General features: G+C 51.0%; 6 protein-coding genes across 6 annotated transcripts; 2 read left to right on the plus strand and 4 right to left on the minus strand.

Annotated features, from left to right (window-relative positions):
• Positions 1 to 210: 210 nt before the first annotated feature.
• PHATRDRAFT_40880 (agmatinase) lies at positions 211 to 1,774 on the minus strand (the record flags this gene model as incomplete). Its single annotated transcript, XM_002184872.1, has 3 exons — positions 211 to 937; positions 1,043 to 1,401; positions 1,610 to 1,774. 3 exons carry the CDS (start codon positions 1,772 to 1,774, stop codon positions 211 to 213), a joined length of 1,251 nt encoding a protein of 416 aa, XP_002184908.1.
• Positions 1,775 to 2,412: 638 nt separating this feature from the next.
• Positions 2,413 to 3,544, plus strand: PHATRDRAFT_50024 (predicted protein). Its single transcript, XM_002184800.1, has one exon. It carries the CDS (start codon positions 2,782 to 2,784, stop codon positions 3,472 to 3,474), a length of 693 nt encoding a protein of 230 aa, XP_002184836.1. The 5' UTR covers positions 2,413 to 2,781; the 3' UTR covers positions 3,475 to 3,544.
• A 237-nt stretch (positions 3,545 to 3,781) lies between these two features.
• On the minus strand, positions 3,782 to 5,007 carry PHATRDRAFT_23672 (predicted protein; the record flags this gene model as incomplete). The annotated part of the gene is made up of 1 exon (XM_002184873.1): positions 3,782 to 5,007. The coding sequence occupies exon 1, from the start codon at positions 4,652 to 4,654 to the stop codon at positions 3,782 to 3,784; it is 873 nt and encodes a 290-aa protein (XP_002184909.1). The 5' UTR covers positions 4,655 to 5,007.
• Positions 5,008 to 5,534: 527 nt separating this feature from the next.
• On the plus strand, positions 5,535 to 9,062 carry PHATRDRAFT_50026 (predicted protein). Its single transcript, XM_002184801.1, has 5 exons — positions 5,535 to 5,910; positions 6,011 to 6,282; positions 6,550 to 7,179; positions 7,295 to 7,706; positions 7,841 to 9,062. The coding sequence occupies exons 2-5, from the start codon at positions 6,030 to 6,032 to the stop codon at positions 8,769 to 8,771; spliced, it is 2,226 nt and encodes a 741-aa protein (XP_002184837.1). The 5' UTR covers positions 5,535 to 5,910; positions 6,011 to 6,029; the 3' UTR covers positions 8,772 to 9,062.
• A 735-nt stretch (positions 9,063 to 9,797) lies between these two features.
• Positions 9,798 to 11,196, minus strand: PHATRDRAFT_50027 (predicted protein; the record flags this gene model as incomplete). The annotated part of the gene is made up of 1 exon (XM_002184874.1): positions 9,798 to 11,196. The coding sequence occupies one exon, from the start codon at positions 11,194 to 11,196 to the stop codon at positions 9,928 to 9,930; it is 1,269 nt and encodes a 422-aa protein (XP_002184910.1). The 3' UTR covers positions 9,798 to 9,927.
• Positions 11,197 to 14,148: 2,952 nt separating this feature from the next.
• On the minus strand, positions 14,149 to 14,772 carry PHATRDRAFT_16471 (predicted protein; the record flags this gene model as incomplete). The annotated part of the gene is made up of 1 exon (XM_002184875.1): positions 14,149 to 14,772. One exon carries the CDS (start codon positions 14,770 to 14,772, stop codon positions 14,149 to 14,151), a length of 624 nt encoding a protein of 207 aa, XP_002184911.1.
• Positions 14,773 to 20,459: the final 5,687 nt, after the last annotated feature.

Raw genomic sequence — 20,459 nt, forward strand, 5'->3', positions numbered from 1 at the left:
GTAATCAGCAGTATATCGTTACTCCCAACCGGTTATATATGCATTGACTGTGAATATAGGATACGACTGTTGGGCATGTCCACAAATACGCAGAATTCGGGTACTTCACGAGGCTAAACTTGAAAACCGATGCTTTAAAAAATTAGCTAAAAATGAGAGTGCTTCTTTCAATGGCGTTCCAAAAAGTCCATGTCCAATGGATCGACTTGCTCAAAAGGGAACGAATTCCTTGTCGATAATGTGCTTATGTTTGCCCATGGTTCCGTGTGAAACCATGGAGCCGAGGGCGTCTACGACGATGCGCAAGGCCATGAGGGACGTAATGTCGGCGTGATCGTAGGGCGGGCTGACTTCGACGACTTCCATGCCGCAGAGACCTTCGGCGGCCACGAGTCCCACTAGTTTGAGGGCTTCACGAGGCAAGAGACCGCCCGGTTCGGGCCAACCCGTGCCGGGCACAAATGCGGCTTCGATGCTGTCAATGTCGTAACTCATGTAGACCGCATCGCAGCCGTCCCAGGCACGTTCCAAAGCCATTTCGGCAATCTTTTCGATACCGTATTCTTCAATGTCGTCCATGGTAAAAATGTTAGTTTCGCGTTCGACCATGTTGGCCACAGCCGGGCGGGGAACCTGCCATCCACCGATACCGATTTGGACGAGGTTCTTGGCGTTGACGTTGGGCAAATTGGTCGCGTGGAAGTACGGTGTCGTGTGCATGCGTTCGTCCAAATCCTTTTCCTGAATGTCCGCGTGACGATCCACGTGAATGATACCAATGTTTTTGGTCGTCACCGAGGCCAACCCACGGACGGTGGGGAAACCGATAGAATGATCCCCACCAAGAATAATGGGCATAGTACCGGTACTCGCAATGTGAGCCACAGCGTTGCTAATCTGGTCAAATGACTTTTCCAAGTTGGCGGGAATGGTAAATCTGAAAAGAAGAAAAATTGACGAGTTGATCAACAGTCAGACCGACCGTGCACCGAGTCAAGTTGTCAGTCTGTCTTACGCTCTGCGATCAAGCAGCGTCACTTACACATCTCCCGCATCGCACAAGGTCATTTGTTCCCGAAGATCAATGCCGCGTTCGTAATTGTACGGAGTGTACAATGCCGAGATGCGTCGGATTCCTTGAGGGCCAAAACGGGTACCGGAACGGTAGGTACAACCCCCGTCAAAGGGCACGCCAAAGACGGTGGCGTCGTACTTGCCAACGTCCCGGACATCTTCGACGTACGGAGCCTTGAGGAAGGTATTGATACCGGCAAAGTGTGGTAGTTCACCACGGGAAAACGTCGGTATCGACTTGTCCTCGATACTGCTGGCACCCTGTAAACCCAAGTGGAGGGCGTTGGCAATTTCTTGATCCGCCCGCGTTGTCGGCAACTCAGCTTCCTGTTGAAGAATAGTCAAAGTGGTAGACGTGAGAGGACAGGACGGAGATTGACTGTGAACAGAGGGCACCGGGAGACTGCAGAGTATCGTAACTAGTAGCGAAGCAGTATGCGGCTACGTCGACCAAAAAAACAAGCTCGGCTACGAGCAACACGTATCGTTGACAAGGATAGTATGCAGGCATTCATGCTTGCATACATACACGCACCTTGACAGCGGCCTTCCATCCTTTGGTGACCTTGGGGTTGAAGGGATCAGGATGGTGGAAACGGATCTGGGTTTGCGAGGCCCCCACGGTCGGAGTAAAGCGGGCGGCTTTCCGAGCGACCGATTGAAAGGCGAGACGAGCGTTGGCAACCGTGGCACTGGACATCATTTGGATGTGTACGTAGTCCGGAAACTTTGATGAACGAGTGCAAGCTGTCTGTGAATCAACAGTAAGTCGTTATTGGACTGGTCCGTCGTAGGTATGAAGGGATGGAAGGATGGATGGATGTGTGCTATAGAGTCAATGTCAAGCATGGACCGTAGTAAGTTGTGGGGAGGGGGGGTTTGACGGCGTGGTGACACTCCAGCTACGTTGGGGGCGTGTCAAGGAGCGAGGTTCTGGTAGCGTTCGTCGGACAACCAATTCGCCCTTTTTCTGCTATGTAGAGATTATCGGGGGTGAACCCAGCGTCGTAAAAAGGGACTAGTTTAGTTCACCCATCTATTGTACTTATGGAATCTCGTGACAGATCCAGATGTCAAAGAAAGATTTAATCTCCGGGTGTGGGTACGATATCCTGCGCCGTGATGGATATGTCGCGCCTTCGATTGGGAACGCGAGCACCAAGGCTGGCTTTCTCGCTATACTACCTACCACCCTATTTGTACTGGTACTGTATAACCCTGAGAAGGGTCCTCAACGTCCATAAATAAAAATGTCTCTTGAACTCATTACCTAACCCTCCTCATCCTTTGAAATCCGCAATTCGAACGCGGTAAGAACACAATCTGGTAGAGCTCTAGAAAAGTCCTTTTTCACGGAAGATCAAACGAGGCTGTCTATCCAACCCTGTTTGCTGTTGGTTGTCCAAGCCCGTGCGTGCCCCAGACTCTGTCCACCATGATCCATAGTCGGAGATCCTTCCGGCAGTACACGGACTGATCAGATAGTGTCAACCCGTTTACCTCGCTGGTAGCCCAGGAGTTTCACAGTTCCCTTTTGCCTTTCCGAACGAACGAACCTACACACACGAAGCAAACGCTCTTACAGCTAATCATTGTCAACCTTGGGCACTCGAGAGTACACTTTCAAACACATACATACACACACGTATCTACATACATCTTTAGAGATCACGAAGTTCCTTGCGTCGTGTATTACGCAACACCAACATGGGTCAATCCAGTTCGCATCCCGCACAAAAGTCTCCTTCGGCAGCCTTCGGGCGACTCCGGATTGATTCACCCCGTCCGGGTCGTCCCTCGCACCGTGGAAGTACCCTGAATACGGGCCGTACCGCATCACTCCAAGGTATGCCCGCCGCGTGGGAACGATCGCCGTTGCTGGGACGAGAACTGGCGTCTGTACCCTCCGACGTGTCCTCCGCTAACGGATCGCCACCGTTGGCACTCTGGATTGGACCGGCGCTCGTGTGTGCCTTGGCCTACGCACTCTACAACATCTTTATCAAGAAAGGCTCGGCGTCAATTCATCCCGTCCTCGGCGGTGTCATTTTACAGTTCGTCGCGGCCTTGTTGGGAATCCTCCTACTGTCGGTCCTCGTGTGGCGAGACGGTGGTACGGAAGACCTCCAGTACGATCTACCCGGCGTTCAATGGGCCATTTGTGCAGGTGTGGCCGTGGGATCGGCCGAGATTTTGTCCTTTATCGTTTCCGGTATGGGTGTACAAGCCATGCAGAGTATACCTATTATTATTGGTGGGTCGGTCTTGTTCGGGACCGTTTTGGGTTATTCCGTTCTGCAGGAAATGCTGACCTACCGCGGATGGTTGGGTGTTGTGTTGATTGCGGCAGGGATTGCTCTAGTGGGGACCGACCCGGGGGGTGCGGGAAGTGTGCATTGAGTGTGAGTGAGTGTGAACGGTTTTAATAGGGAGGACCGATTGACAAATGTCGAGCTTGTGTGTTCCCAATAGTGGTGCTACAGTTTCACTAGGATTCCACCGACAGTGATTAGCCCTCACGGAGAGACAATCCTTCCACAAGGGGTTAAAAAATAGACCATACACGAGAGTCGAGCAGTACATTAGCCAGCAAACACGAACTCTAGTGACTGTGAATGCTAACGCAAAAGAAATAACTTGTGTTTTGGATGGGTTCCGAAACAAAACGCAGTGTTGGTAGTTGGAGTATTAGTACGTTCGTGTGCTTCTACCATCGGTCTTGTACTTGCTTCTTGACGAATTCGTAAACGGTAAAGCCAATCATGGAGGCGGGTATCGACCGCACCAGTTTCAAGCCAAATCCTCGGTAGAGCCCGGCCACACCTGCGTTTCCTTCGTTCATAATGGCGCGCGCCGTCTCGACGATACCGTGGTTTTCGGTGGGACCGGCGGCTTGAATCCTTGTTTTGATGAGATCGGCGGGGTACCCGACGGCCCAGGCGGCGGTCGCCGCTAGGGCACCGCTGGCGAGAGGTACACTGACGGAATCCTTCCCCAGCGTTTCCTCGAGGCCGTCCTTGGCGACTTCGTAGGTGGCGAACCATACGCCGTGCGGTATGCCGTCACGGAGCAGTGTGGCGTAGAGTCCCCGCCAGGCGGCGGGTTGGGCCCAGTGCGTGAGAACGGCGCCACCGGCGTCCCGCAAGGGGGTACCGCGGACCTGCTGTGAGACTTTGATGAGTTCCACCGGACTCATGAGGAAGGATTGTAGAATTCCACCGGTACAGCCGCCGACGAAAATGGCGGCGAGGCGATCCGCGGAATCCAAGTTTCCGGCGGAGTAGGCTTGTCCGACGCCGTAGCCGCCCATGAGCAGAGCGTTCTGCAAAGGCACGGCGGTAATCATGGGCGAGGCCCCGCGCCAGAGTGCCTGGAATCCAGCAGACTGCGTCAAGTCGAGGGTTGCGGTACGCGCGGTGGTGGTGGTTGTAGTAGCACGGGTGGTACCGGTGACGAGGGACGAGACCGTCCCGGCCTGTAGCCGTGTCAGTACCGTATCGACGGGTTGGCAAACCAAAACGGCGGCGGCACCCGAACACCAGCCCGCCACGAAATCAATCCACGCGTCCGACAGTGGCATGATGCGTCGATGAAGCTGTAGAAAATCAAAACAGACTAGCAACAATGGGCGTGTGTGCACGTGATGTTTTTTCGAAAGCCCTACTGGTAACGGCTCGTTCAATGAATCCTACCGTTGCGGTGGTAGTAGCAGTAGTGATCGCTTTTGGGGACGGAGCCAACGATGGACAACAAATAGTTAACGTACTGTAGTTGTAGTTGTACCGGTAAATGGTAGGACGGATTCCCTGCCGCTAGAGGGTATGGCAAAATGGGGCGTGCAGTGTCACACTTGTCAATCAGTGTCAGTCTAGCGGTGTATGTTTGTTTGAACTCTGGGCCGTCGACGGCGAGGGAACGGATTTTACTACTTGCCCTTACATTCATTGTAAGGATAGAAGTTACCGTTGCAGTTATGTTTGTATAAGTCGCAGTGGTGGTTCTGACAGTGACCGGTAGTATCGGTCAATGCAGAATAGGGCAGGGTTGGTCCACGTGGTTGTTGACGATTCTCGCTGGAGGTGTGTGACACAGGTGTGGTACACTGGTTTTGCTGCCGACAAAATGTTCGGCACCCACGACATCAGCGAACGAGTCGATGATTTTGAAATAGTAGTATCGGTGAGTGTGCTATTTACAACCAGGTGAGTACGCGTGTGGCTAACAGTAGGTAGGTCGGTAGGATACGCGTTACCCGAACATCGCGCGGGTGCGTTCACTGTCACACTCGTCGGACGATCGATCCGTGTCTCCGTCACAATATCACACAGTCCGGTGTCGACGACGTCGAATTTCCTTCCGTCCCTACCAAACTTCCGTGTGAGAAGTCGGAATTTTGGTGTTTCGGCCACTGGACTGGTCGGAGAGCTGATTCGTTCTATACGGAAAGTGATCGGGGAATGGGTCACACTCGAATGGTTGAATGGTGACTGACAGTGACTGCTTGTCTTTACTTAGAGAATGGACAGATCTCCTCCCCGTTGCTTCAACTAATTGTGTGTCCAGAGTACGAACACCGATGGTGGGATAGGTTCCTTTGCTAGAATACTCTTGCGTAGAAAAAGTACCATCTGTTAGGGAGGATGGATCTCATTGACACAGTGAACGTCGCATTTCAGGACCCATACGCCACTCCATACCAGTTCGTTCGGGGGAAAGAAAATCCACAAGTAGCCGTAAGTACAGCAGTTCGTTGGCTCGAGTGAACGACACTTACCGACGGTGTCATAAAAAGCAATCGACACCACTATCAACAACACACACACACACACACACACAAACACCACACATTCCTCAAGGTCCGTTGGTTGCGTTGCGCTGTTTCGGTTCACTGCCTCTACTTACCTACTCACCTGCGTACACACGTGCTCACTTCCTTTTCCTTCCAGCGTTCCCCCATGGTTGCTTCGTTTTCAATGGGCCGAAACTCGGCGACGTGGTCGGTGTCACCGTGCACCCGCATTCTTCTACTGACGCTCGCAACGTGGAACACGTTACCATCACTCGTCCAAGCCGAGTGCTTGGCCAATACGGAGTTCAACGACTTTTTCGAAGGCCTCGTGGGAGCACCCATTCCCAGTGAAGGCTCGTGCTGCATGTTTGACGTGTGCGGACTCGAATGTCCCGTCGATGTGCCCGAACCCAGTAACGGTACGTTCCAAAGGTGCTGCCGTCCAGCTCTCGGGCGATGGATGGATCTAGTATTTCGTCCCTTGTTCCGGGGTCGATCGACACACACACACACACACACACACACCTTTCTTTCTACCCAACGATACGATACGGTCAAAGTCTGCCCACAGAAAAAACAGACACGTGCCTTGGCTCGTGGACAGGATTGGCAGTCGCCCCTTGTATTTACTAGGAATGCAACGAATCCTATCCATTCTCACCTGTGCCTGTTGTGTTCTTTGACAGGCTTTGGAATTGCCGTGGCCATTAGCATCGTCATCTCCTTCTTGATCGGCATCGCCACCTTCTTTGTTGTCAAGGGACAGTCCGTCAACTTCTTCGTCGCCGGTCGGTCGCTCCCGTTATGGATCGTATCCATGACGCTCGCGGCCCAATCGATCGACTCCAACGCCATCCTCGGGAACGCCGATTTGTCCTACAAGTTTGGCTTTTACGACGGCGCCGTCATTCCCATTGGACTCGGACTCAGCCTCATCCTCAACGGTATATTCCTCGCCCACCACGTCAACAACGATGAAGTCCTGACGCTGCCCGATATCTTCGCCAAGCGCTACGGCAAGGTCGTCGAAATCCTCGTCTCCTTGACCACCATTTGCAGCTTTCTCATGCTCCTCGCCGGGAATCTCGTCGGATTCGGGGCCATTACCAGCTACGTTTGGGGTATTTCCGATACCGCCGCCATCTGGATAGCTGCCGGTATCGTCTGGGTCTACACCGCCAGTGGCGGACTCTTCTCCGTCGCCTATACCGACGTAGTTCAGGGACTCATGGGATGGTCCGGATGCATCGTCATGGCCTTTTGGTTCATCGCCAACGAAGAACCCAACGCTCCTCCACCTTCGATTGGATACCCACGTACGTAACAAGCGTCCCCACGCGTGCGGTAGACACCACATGGCTCAATCCGCGTCTTGCGCCGTTGATTTTTGCCACTCACCGTAGTATTCTTTTTTGTTTCAATGGCGTGTAGTCTACGTCTACCCGGATAATATTGGGGACGGCGGTGTCTGCGACATGTACGACGGAGTCCCCTGTGCCGTCACGGCCGACGCGTGCTGCTACAATATTGAACGCTGGTGCCCGGAATTCAACGTCACGGGACAGTGCGAACGCTTCGACCGCGGAGCCTACCCCGTCGGTGATCAGCGCATTTTTTCCGACCAAATGTCCAATTTTCGTGCGCTGACACCCTTTCCCAACGCCATTTTCTGGAACTGGGCCACCATTTTTATTCTCGGATTCGGCAACCTCGCCGCCCTCGATTTTCAAGCCCGGTGTATGGCTAGCAAGACGCCCCGAACGGCACGTATCGGCTGCATTATTGGCGGGTTGTTTACCTTTTTGATCGGTATTCCCTTTGCCTACATGGGCGCCATTTCACGGTACGTGGCTAGAGTCGTGTTGTGTCCTAGTGGCACCCGTACCTTGGTCCTGGCTGCTGGTCGACGTCGTACGGTTCCCCATCACGTGTGTCTGACCCCGTATTTGTTTTATTGTTGCGTTCCGTTGCGTACAGAGTGTACTACGGTCCGGATTCCATCCACGCCGAATTCGAGGTGGACACGTGTCTCAGTCAGTTGGCCCTGCCCACCTGTGGCCTCTGGCTCCCCGACAAGAACGCCTTTATCAAGTTGTTGACGCACCAAGCTCCCGACTTTTTGGGTGGTTGGTGTTTGGTCGGGATCGTTGCCGCCAGTATGAGTACAGCCGACGGAGCTATTCTAGCCATGGGTACGGTCTTTGCCCATAACATCATGCGTCAATTTGATGAATGGATTCCCAATTTGGTGACGCCGGACAATTTGTTGGTCACCGCACGCGTCGCCACTTTGCCCTTTACTCTAATCAGTACCTTTATTGCGGCCTTTTACCGATCCTCCCATTCGGCCGGGGCGACCGGGTACTTGTTGATTGTTGCTTTTGATATTGTCTTGGCCACCGTCGTGGTCCCTTTGTTTGGATGCTTCTACTGTAAAAACCCTTCTCCCCGTGCCGCTTTTGTGGCCATTATCGGCGGTGCCATTACGCGTGTCGTGCTGGAATTCGCTCTGCCCAAGGACGGTTTCTTGCTTTTGCCGTACGATGCGCCCGAATTTCTCAACACTGGCCCCGGCGCCAGTACCGGTACGCCGGTCTTTTGGGACGTGGATCCGGGCGACATGTGGGACGAAACCGTCGAACCCTGCGTCCAGGAATCCTTTGAAGACTTCACCGGCGTGGATTCCTTGTCCGCCTTTTTGGTTTGCATTCTTTCGTTCGTGTCCGTGCAAACGATCGAGCACTGTACGGGCAAGCCTTTGTTCAGTTTTGCCGGTATGCAGGGTTACCACAAGGATACTACGGAACATCCACTCAAGGGTAGCAGTATTGACAAAATGGACGAAACGGCCTTTCAGGACGATACCACGAAACGCGGAAATCCCGACGCCGATGAAGGCGATGCCTAAGGTCGACACGAACTCGGTGTAAGATGTCTCTTCTTTTGAAGTTCGAGAGTGGAATGTTGTAATATCTACTTGATCAGCAGTTTGGATGCCGGTGGGCTCATTGCTGGTTTTGTTGGCATATTCTATACCGTACATGGTTTTCGGGTCGAGAAATTCAACGTGTGTTTCGATTTAATATGTTTTGTTGCTATGGGAACCGCTTCCTTGACTTCGGCAAGCAATTTGCGTTTTTGAATAATAGCTTGTCCGTCGGTTTTAATTTGGTAGTATAGCGTGATTTTTATGTTTTGCTTATACAAACAGTTCCTCCTGACCTGTGAATTACTTGCCCCGGCCAACAATGAGTGAAGAGGCCGGTCCACCAGCTTTACTAGGAAACTTCGAGGATAGGAGCGCATCGTGTTTTCATCGACATCCTATGCTTGAGTCCTATTGTTATACAAGTATTTTATTTCAGTATTATACGATGTACAGATCCCCAGCGTCTGAAATAGCGTCCTCCTGTTCAAAGTGTTCCTTGCACGAGGCTTGATTGTGTGCCAGTGCCACTTCAATAGACGGGTCGTCACTCAGCAGAGGAGGCGTACAAGCCGCAATCTCATCCATGCAGGCGTCGTTTCTTCCTAAGTTTGGACCGTCTTCAGAAGTGCTACCGTTCGTGAACGCGGTTTGAGATTGCGAATGTAGGCGTAGCCGGGGGGAACAGAGCGATAAGGGCAAGTCGACGTCTTCCTCGTCCGATGTGTCCACAGAGTCCGACCAGCCCCGCTCGTCTTCACTACTGTCGAGTTGGTAGGATTGGGATGGTACCATAGCTAAGGTGCTGCTGTTGCTGTTGTTCTTGAACGGCATGTTTGTCAGTTCCCAAGGCCAGGGGTTCCGCCCAGCTGAAGATTGGTCACGCACATCGTTCTCTTCAGTGTCGTCCAGGTCATCTTCACTGCTATCAGTAATCAAGGAACTACTATCGGTACCCGACATCTTACCCCTGACGGATCGAAAGGCGCCAATGTTTGGACCCTCGCTACTGGAATTTGAAAGGCACGAGTCGCTCTGATCGTCATCGGTATCTTGAAAAATTCCGTCCGAGGACGCTTTCGAACCGGTTTCGATCTGAAAAAGATTATTTTTTCCGTTGTGGATCTGGATCACGTTCTTACTGTGTTCTTTCTTCCCCGAGCTTGCGGTTCTGGCGACTCTTGCTCTTGGTACCGGAAACGAAGACGGCAGCGGCCTCAGGCTTACACGTGTGTGAGTGGTACCAAAGTCGTTCGTTGTCGTCTTCCAAGGTAGTGAGCAAATCTTTCATGGCTTGGGAATGCGAGAGTACCACAACTTCGGGATCTCCCGTTTCGTCTCCGGTCGGATCTATATCTTTGGACGTATCGGCCATTACGGTGTCGTCGCGTCGGTGTCGGTGACGACGGAACAGAAAGAGTCCGACGAGAACCATCCCGACGGTACCGAGTGTGAGCGGAACCGCCACGGCGGTGGTCTCGGCATTGTCACGTCCACTATTGGCCTCTCCCCCCACAACGGCGGCTCCGGTCCGTGTCGGGGGATTGGACGCCTGGTTGAATCCTGGCCGTGGCGTGGGTGATTGGAATGATGTAGGCAACACGATGGGAGAAACGGTCGGCGAAGGGGACAGGGTAGCCAAGGGAGTCACCGGAGAGCGGGGCATCGTGGGGGTGCTGGTGGACGGGACAAAACTTGGAGGAGTGGACGTGATACGCGTGGACGGAGCAGGAGTAGGACCTCCAGTAGACCCGCCATTGCCGCATTCTTGTTCCAAAAGAACCGCCGTAGCACGACAGATCTGCTTGGCGTACTCGTCGGGGTAGGATTCGTCCGTGAACCATGTGGGAAACGCACAGCAGTCGGAGGAGCCCGTCACGATTGCGGCATAGTTTCGGCAGGTGCAGGCGAGAGATAAGAAGGAATTCCGGTAGACGCGGGGCGCGGGGACGCCAAAGTTCCAGACGGGAGGACACGCGGCGTAGGGCGAGATACTCGGTAAAAAGACGTCGTAGTACTCGATGTAGTCCACGAGACCCTCGCCGCTCGTGTCCGCCGTGCCTCGGAACGCCGTGAGGCAGGACGATTCGTCGTACCAGGACGGTGTGGTCCAGCTTTGGGACCGTACCGTCCCGATCCACGCGATACAGAGCCAGCATAGGCGTTTGATAGCCTTCTTGTCCAACGATCCCGTCCGGCGCCTAGCTCCCGATCCTTGGAATGGAGAGACTCGACCGGGCTCGGGGGCTGTGATGGACGCGGAGGCTTGTGGAGTCCATTGGGGGTTGATACGTTCGTGGAGACTTGGTGGGTCCGGAAGCGGACGGACTCGTTCGGGGTCCTGTACCGAAGCTCCTCCGAACTCCTGGACTAGGACGTGAGGTACGGAATAGCTTGTGTTCTTCATTGTCAATGTCACTAGATACTACTGTCACGTATGTATGTGTGTGTATACATGCAACGATGGAACACGTTCGTGCTTTGGGAACCTCCGTTCCGCGAATGACCAATACCAGGATGGAACAGGCGTTGGACTTTGGCGGGAGACTTTTTCGACATAGGTGCCGCGAATACAGCCGAGATATATTACTGCGCCCGTGCGAACCGGAAAGGACGAATGAGTACGACACATGTCGGAGTCAATTACGCCATGGCACGGCAAGAATACATAGGCTAACGGAAGCCGAGCCCCAAAATATCGGTTCGTGCTGTGTTCGTTTCACTAGAAGGTTCCGTTGATTGCGTGATTTTGTTCGGAAATTGTCCACTTACCTTGCTTGGGACCCGGGCAGGCTTAGATCCTAACGGAAGATGTGACATTCACACGACCCACTGCAGCCGGGAGAAGAACGCACGAGTCGTATGAAAGTACCGTGTGTTCCGCACCCAAGAAGCTACCGGGTCTTCTAAACAGTATATTGTTGTTCGTAGAGACTGACTGGCGTGATTTCAAGAACGAATGAAATCCATTCACTACCAAACAAGCTTCCGTTGAACCCTATCGAGGTTGTCATCGACACATGTTTCGGTACTCGGTCCCTTCTGCAAGCCTCTTGTAGTGAGTATTTGAAATCTCGGTGATATATGCTCACACATAACAGATACATAGGTATCCAATAAGTAATTACAACGGTACGTTCGTATTCCCGAGATTCGCATCCCACAAAGCTTGTCAAAAAGTCGTCTTGATCCTACTGTGAAGCTCTCGTCAAAACGGTTTGAGAGTTCATCCATTGTCTTGCATTCCTCACGAACCGAATGAAAGTCCGTTCTTCACCTTACAGTGAAAGCATACTCATACCGTACCATCCGTTCAAAGAGTCTTGGTCCCCACAAATAGTCCCGAATAGCGGAAGGGAAACGACGCATCCGCACGCTCAACCACCATACCCAAGGCAACACAAAAGGCACAGCGTCACTGCATCTTTAGACTCATTTCGGAAGCGCAACTCCTCACTAGATCAAAGCATTCTTCAAAACGCATACTCTGTGGTCGTTCGGTAACAACAACAGCACGCACAATCGTAACTGACTCTGAAGAACCAGAAAAAAACAGCAACAACGTCAGTATGAACCGTAGAGCATACTTTCTCCTCTCGGTTTGCCTCTCAGCCGTGATGGTAGTCCAGCCGTGGCTGAGCTTCGCAACAAATTACAGCGTAACAGGTACTAATACTTTTGAAAGTATGTTGAGACCATTGAACGAAAGTAAGACACTCGCGATGGAAGATACTGTACATCATGAGATCACCCCTTACAAGGGTGTTTTGGACGGGGCTGCCACCGATATTCGGACGGCCTCCCACGAGACCATAAGGTCGACGCAAAGGATACCCCGGGCCCAGGAAAGTACGCAGGCTTCACAAGACTCTTTAATGCTGCCCATCACCAAAACAAACACGGAAGAAAAAATTCTCGCGACCTGGCAAATCACACACCAAAACCGTCCCTTTTGCAGCGTCCCACAAATTCGCGATGGCCAGTGGGTCCCCGTGCGTGGCCCAGCTTCGTACGTTACGCAAACGGCCCATTTGCGCTGCTACGGAGAGCCTGATGTCTACCAAGCAATGAACTTCACGTCCTATGTCTGGCAACCGCACGACGCTCAGCGCAAACAGTGTGAATGGACTGCGTGGAAAGGGCCACAAAAGGCTTGCCAAGTCCTCGAGCACAGTAACATACTGATAGCGGGAGACTCGCTCTCCTGGGAACACTACAGCTCATTGCTTCAGCTACTCGGTCACCACGTGCACCAGAATCTCCAGCACCAGTCGCGGGAACTGCGCACAAACGTGATGGATCAGTTGTGCGATGGTCGTACACGCATATCCTACCGACGAGACGACAAGCTTACCAACCTTACAGCCGCTCTAAACGAAGAACCCTTTCCCAACGTCGTCGTCTTGAACCGCGGTGCACACTATGTTGGGGATGAAGAGCTGATTCAGGACATTCGAGAAAACATTCGGGAGCTGAAAGTTTGGAAACGCCAGTGCCACTCCATGGGAATGTCCTGCCAGCTTTTCTGGCGGACGTCCGTACCAGGTCATCCTGAGTGTCATAAATTTGACGCCCCAGTGAACGACTTGCAAAAAATGGAAGCGCACGTTGGCAACTTGTCTTTGTACAACAATCACACCCTAAAGTATCATTGGTACGATTACCAACACCAGAACCGATTGGTTGTTGAGGAGTTTGCCAAGCATGACGCAATGCTGAAAGCGCATATAATGGACGCATACGCATTAAACATCCTGCGTCCCGACGACCACCGGTCGCATCAAGGAGACTGTCTGCACAATTGCTATCCTGGAAAGATGGATGTGTATAACGTTTGGCTCTTTCATGTGTTGCGACAATTGTTCGGCTTGGAAGCGGTCAAAGAACAGAGGACTGTTGCGGCATCTCGAGGCTGGCATAACTTGCCCGCGACAATCTACGATCCCAATGCGACCGAAGCCGCTAGGCTGGTCCGTCTTTCTCGCCGCGGTCATCACTGGGACGGGAGACGGCAACAGTAAACAACGACGCTGGAATGCAAACACCCAATAGTTATTCAGACGCCAACGTTGGTGTTCGATTCACGTATTTCTTTATTACAGTTGGAAATATATGGAGCCGGCTGGTTGGAGGGGTATACCACACCATCTTTTCAACAGTGGTGCTCGGAAAATCCTCTGTTGCGTCTCCTTCCAAATCGGCTGGGAAAGCAATGTTTGTCGTTGTTTTCTGTTCAAAATTCGTCCGATCTTGCCATCTACAGTCGTTAACGCGTCTCGGCAGGTAAGGATTTTATTTGCTGTTAATAAACTTTACACGCATAGTAAACGATGGAACGTCAAGAACGTAGGAACGAGAGCTAGGATTCTAGAATGGCAACACAATCTTCCACGGATTGCTGCGAAGCAAATGCCTGTACCACCTGTTCGTATTTCGCATTGTGTTCTTTCAGAAGCAAAGCCGCATTCAGGGCTCCCCACCGTGTCAGATCTTGCTGGGCTGCAGCCCCAATAAAGTCGGCAGACTGCCTAAAGACCATTTCTAAAGTGAGCAAATCGCTTTCGGCCCCCACCGCCTTGCCAAAGGTCTGAGCTTCAGCCACCAACCCGGACAAGGCTGTCACGGATAGTGCCGCGACTTCGGTTGCAGTCAACTGCTGGGTATTGACCCCAAACTCGACCTTGGCAATACCATTTTCTACGGAGTATCCCTTTATTGGCAGTCCGCACCAATACCCGCAGCAAAAATGTGCGGCTTCGTGACGACAAATACGCTCCTGTGGTGTGACACCGTCATCGACATCCCCCCGGACCGAGGAAATGGCGTTGGCAATATACCCCGGTGCCGAACTGCCTACGCTCAAAAAGAGAATAGGCAGCAAAGCAAATACGTAGCACAGTGTCGCACCAATATTTGGAGGCAGCAGGGCCAGACTCGCTATGCCTGCCACTGTTGAACCTCCCAGCACGTATATTGTGGCCATTTTAAAATCATCCAATGAGATTTCGGATTCATCTAGTCCGAGACTAGTGGAACTAACTCCAGCACGGGATTCAAGCATGGCGAGCGACACAGGAAACGTGCGAAGATTCGCCTTTCCAAAAGCAGTTAAAGACTTGGACTCTTTGAGTTCCGACCACTGTAAGGCTTGCTTCACAATGTCGGATTCGTTAACAATGTTCGGCAAGAGGGCTTTTATTTCTTCGGGAGACTTTTTGGGAAGCACAGGCGCTGTCGCGGTTGTTGTTTTGCCGAGCTCCTGTAAGAGCGCAAAGGAATTTTGGGAAATTGGGTGTATGTGTAAAGTTGGTGAGAGAGAAACGCTCATGCTGTTTACAACAGAATACGGATCTTGGCCTGGCAAAAGGAGCTTTGGACGTGCGTACCTTGGTGAGACGATCCGCATCCGCTCGGGCCTTGGCAGCAGCAGCACGCAAGGCTGCGATTTTGTCGTCTCCTTCTGGCGTGGAAGCGAGGGAAGAAGAATAACGGAAGCTGGTGTTTCGGGATGGTGCAAAGGCATAAGCGCTGTTCGCTAAACGGGTCAACACCAGCAATACGGAAGCAATGTGAAATTTCATCTTAGCAGTCTATATAAGTCTTCGTGCAGCAGAAAAAGGGAGAACAACTCGAAAGAGAGTGCGTTCTGTGTCAGTTTTAAGAGCTGTAGTTTGAAACCAGAAGAAGCTATTTACTGTTAGTAGAAGCTACAAACACAAAGTTGTGCCAAGACGGTGTTGCGAGCTTCCATCACCATCGTGGTGAACGCAGTCGTGGAGACAACGTCAGAAAAAACGTGTGTACCGCGTAAATTGGCGCCTCAATGATTGAATTGTTCGCGAATTGACATTGACTATGAATTCTTGTCAAAAACCCGACCTTGAAGAACACAGCACTCCGCTCGCTACTCTAGGATGAGCAAGAATGCTTTCAATCATTAAAATAATCATCTCCACGAAAGAATCTAGTTCAATGTCTTTTCCCTAGTGCCACAGATAGCCTCCGCCCGGGGACAACTACAAGATTTCTAAGAGCTCGCAGCGCTATAGGGGCATCATTCTTTCTTGACTGTGAGAACTAATGTAACTGTCAGCAAAAATGATTTTTATTTGCTGACAGTGAGAGGCATTTTGTGTGTTTTAAAACAAGTAAACTAAATTGGAATTGATGAGTGTTCAAAGTTTTGATGGCAGAAGGTATGCTGACTTGATCCAGAATCAACTCCATTCCTACTCTTTCGGAACCAATATAGTATTCATAGTCAGCTCCGCAGCGGGCAATTTGATTGCGCAAAGTAGAACAGGCAAAAGAAAATCCTTGTAACAAAAAGGAAACAAGCCATTGCTGGTGGAAAGTTCACACTGCAGACTTATCCATAGGAAGGGTCTCTCAACTTGATCCAGGTATGAAATAGTTGCCTTTTCCGAAAAGTTTTTTGTCAGTTCATCCATACAATTTATTTTCTTACAGTAAAGCAACTTTTTGTGCCCACTTTGCATGACGGCGTACGTGTTACATTGTTTGCTACAAATTGACTTTGATGCGATAGCAATGCTACTCTTTTGACGAGAACGGTAGGTCAATGCTGCATGCTGTTTTTCTACAAAGCATGACAGAGACCTTCCTCACATTAAGAAGCAAACACTCAACGGTCAGTAAATAGATACCGGCGTCCAAAGTCAAGCTTTGTAGGTTTGCTGGTTCGCTATTTTTATTGCTCGTCTGAAGGTATTCCCAAAGATCTCAACGGACTTTCAAAGCAAGTCACCCTGACGGTAAACGACAGAGTCCCAGCAACATACTGGTGTTGACGATTCTTGACGAGGCATTGTTCCCTGAATTGTAGCTCAAGCGCCCGCGCTCCAACATTCCGCACAGAGCCAACGTGAATGTCTGTGATGCCCAAAGACCGCCATGAATTGTTTTCATTGAAAAATTCAAGTTAGGATATTCGAGGGGAGCCTCGCAGAGTTGATTCACAGGAATAGCCAGCGATGGTCCGTATCTCGTTATGGAGCACCTCCCCTTGTAACGTTGGGCGAAAAGCCCTACATGATACTCATGCTTGCAATCTCAATGTATTTTGCCTGATAGTGGAGGTGCGCTTTTTGTTCAACGGTCGGGAAACTGGAAAGGTGCAACTAATACGAACTTGCCAAAGGTAGGTGTGTACATGCGTAGTATGGAAAGGGGAGGTGAAGAGGACGCAGTCTGCGGAGTATGCCGAACTTATGTGCTCAAGATCCAAACAGTAAATACCACCCCGCGTCGATCGGCCGATACCGAACTAAACGGTATTGCCTGGTAACGTTTTTCGGAAGTGGCTGGCGCTCTTTAGATAAAAGAACATCATGGCTCTCTATTAAAAAAACCTACATAGTTTCACTTTTCGCCGAATTGAGCGCTGCTTATTTAAATTTTTCTTATTAAAGTATACATCCTTATAGCTACAAAAATATTAATCTCGTTGTCCATGTAAATAAAGTAACGCTGCAATCCTCTGTCACATTTTGCTTTAGGCACATAGCAGACTTCGCGCAAAGCGTTCGTTTCTCATTTTACTTGTCTTGTCGGGGTTAAACTTGCAAGTGCGGCGCCCTTGGACGTCTCGTTTTCCTTTTGCACGTCAATCATTAAGTGTTTAGAAATATTCTGCTGTAGTCAAGGCTCATTGTCAAACGATGAAAACGGAGACCAACGAGAATCACGCTTCTACGTCGATGAACAGCAATCGAAGTGTGCCGATCAAAGGGAACTCGGGAAGGCACTCTGACGGTCGAGACGATGCTACGGCTCAGAGAGAGGGAAGCTTTGATATGCGTGAGAATACGGACGATCGAAAAGACAGCAAGGGACTAGGACCGAAGCAAGCAAAGTCATCCAAGCAGGGGCAAGGCCACAACACCTATCCCAAACCCCGGGGAGGTCCCTACCCTTCGTCCCGCGGAGGCTCGTACACAGCCCCTCCGCTCTACGGATATCCGGGAGCCAACAGTTTCGCACATCAGATGCCTCCGAACTACGCCTATCCACCAATTCCATCTCATTTGCCACTGTACAACTCTGGCAGCTTTCCGTCGATGAGTAGGAATGGGCCTCCTGGTGGTTTTCATCCTCATGGACTCCCACCGGCTACGTATCTTCCTACTCAAGGCATTTACGGCCCGCTTCCGCCTTCCTACTCCGGAATATCTCAGTATCCGCACCACCAGTATGGTCGCTCCGGGCCTCTATACAATTCGAACGAATCCGTGATTTCGGCCTCTAGTAAATCGAGTAAAAACTCGAAGAAGAAGCGTACAATTGACGGCATTCATTGCGATTCCCGTCTTCCCTCTTCGGCCTATGCCTTTCGACGAACAGACAGTACCATCAGCTCTACTTCAACCACTACGGCTGGAAACAACACCTCTACAGATACATACTTGACAGAGGATTCGCCACACAAACGCGATCGTACCGACTATCCTCCACTTGGAACGGCAAGCATGTCCTTTGAGGATCACGATCATGCCCGTGAAAAGAACCATCGTCGATACCATCGCCGCGACTTCTCTACCGATGCATCAACAACTTCCAGTCTCAGTGCAGGAGGATTTTCCCTCTCGTCCTATGATGCATCAAGAGGTACGTAGTATTTTGATGAGACATTCAGACTGCTGACGCCAATATCTAATTCCCAATTTATGAACCTGTAGGTCAAAGGGGAGACGTAATTAGCGGAAATGTCGTAAAATCTTCCCCAAAGCGTCATAAGGGCGGTCGTGTCGACACTCTACTTGTCGATACGAAGATGAGACCACCGTCTGCTCTTGGAAACGATGAAGCAAACCGATTCGGTCAGCTATCCATATATCCACCGAGGTTACCCTTATCCAGTAGCAGCTCCACCAGCGCCGACAGCAAGGACCAGCATCTATTTCTCACCTTGTCTACGTCTCCAATAAACGCACAAAACGATATCGATCAGACGCCGATCAGTAAGAATACAAAGAAAAGCATGAACGTCAGTCCAAAGAATACCTCGAGCATATTCAAATCCAAAGGCACATCGAAGCCCCAGCCCACGATCGAATCTACTTCATCTAATGGAGTACCTTCGGACACACCGACGCCCCCAAAGCACGGTGAAATGGATGAAAGTCTGATGGCCGATGACTTGAACCATCATCTGCGCGGACAGTCTTTCACGCCATTGCCGCATCTATCAAGACTTCATGGAAGCGATAGTGCTGAAAATTCGCCAAATAATGTATCTTCAAGTGCTGGTATCGTCCAACAATTATCCTGGAGTATTACGGGTGATACTCCGTCGCTAGCCGATCTAGCAGATTGGGAGGACGACAGGAGCAAATCCGGCAGCAACCGTCCAAACTCAACTACATCGATAGACTCTCGCCATATGATGCTTAGTCCTCACGATTTTCAGCTGTGGAAAGAAGAGAACGAGATGATTGAGAGAAAAATGAGTGGTACAACAACGCCTTTGCCGGCTTTCTTCTCGGGGTACGAAGGAAACGAGAACCACAAAGAGGACCATGTACATCCAAGTCTTATAGGTAGCGCTCGCATTCTCACTCCGACAAGCCGAATGGGGGCCCATCCAGGCGCTTGGCCCAAGCAATTTGACTCAGGGCTCCCGTCAACTCCTCTCTTTACATCCGACTATCGCGACAACACCTTTTCCCACAGTTCTCACGACGAATTGCGTCATGAACAGCCCATGGAGTTTTACAATTCATTTCAATATGTACATCAAGGTAGTCAAAATGATCGCATCCGCAATCTTCGTGGACGTCCTTCAACAACTACTCAGCTACCATCCATGCCCCTACATGTTCATCCCGGAATGCCCTTACACCTGCCAATGACTTCCCCCATGGGTCTTGGGCCAGGGAAAGCTGGCTTTTGGAGCCCACATGGCAGCATGACGCATACCCTCAGCAGTCCTCATCCGATGAATTCGCCTATGAGCAGTATTACACAGTCTAAGCGCAACTGTGTTTCACTCAAACCCCCCATTCCCTCCAAATTCCAAGGCGACATGGACAAGGCAAAAGTGGTTCCAGTGCCGGAGTTCACTAGTCTGGTCAACTTTCCGGCACATATCTCGCAGAAGCAATCATCAAGTCTTCCAGAAGGTATGCGTTGTTGTGTCATGTGCGGGTCAGCTTGTCCATGCACCATGGGAGGGAAGAGCAAAAAGGTTGGCAGCATGTCTGGTTCTGGAGGCAATGATCAGAGAAACAACGGACAACATTTACAAAACGATGGAAAAAATGGGTTTTCCATCATACCGACGCAGAACAAGGGTCTTTGTACGCTCTGTGACGTGAACGTTTGGATCGTTGTGCAAAGTGGTTTGCAGATCAAATGGTGTAAGGGATGTAAGAATTTCCGTCCGTGGGCCTCATTCGGCGACAAAGGTTTAGCCACCAAATGTCTCCGATGTCGGGAGCGTCAACGTGAAAAGTATGCTCTGCAAAAGGAAGAAAAGGAAAAAACTCGAACTGGAAATAAACACTACAAAGAAATTGGCGACGATTGAGTCGTCTACAGGGGAAAAAGGTGTGGCAGTGGGACAATGCCGCGCAGCAACGAAATCGAAAATAAAGAGGGCAAAAATAAAAGTAATAAATGAAAACCGGCAAAAAATGAGCTCTGATTTAC

The sequence above is a fragment of the Phaeodactylum tricornutum genome, chromosome 26 (assembly GCF_000150955.2).
Source record: "Phaeodactylum tricornutum CCAP 1055/1 chromosome 26, whole genome shotgun sequence".
Lineage (NCBI taxonomy): Eukaryota > Bacillariophyta > Bacillariophyceae > Surirellales > Neidiaceae > Phaeodactylum > Phaeodactylum tricornutum.

What these genes read in the sequence shown, in the direction of transcription:
- PHATRDRAFT_50024 (XM_002184800.1), top strand. Translation starts at nt 2,782, where the DNA reads ATGGGTCAATCCAGTTCGCATCCCGCACAAAAGTCTCCTTCGGCAGCC.
- PHATRDRAFT_50026 (XM_002184801.1), top strand. Translation starts at nt 6,030, where the DNA reads ATGGTTGCTTCGTTTTCAATGGGCCGAAACTCGGCGACGTGGTCGGTG. An exon ending in TGTGCCCGAACCCAGTAACG is followed by an intron (nt 6,283 to 6,549) that starts GTACGTTCCAAA and finishes GTTCTTTGACAG; the next exon opens with GCTTTGGAATTGCCGTGGCC. An exon ending in ACCTTCGATTGGATACCCAC is followed by an intron (nt 7,180 to 7,294) that starts GTACGTAACAAG and finishes AATGGCGTGTAG; the next exon opens with TCTACGTCTACCCGGATAAT.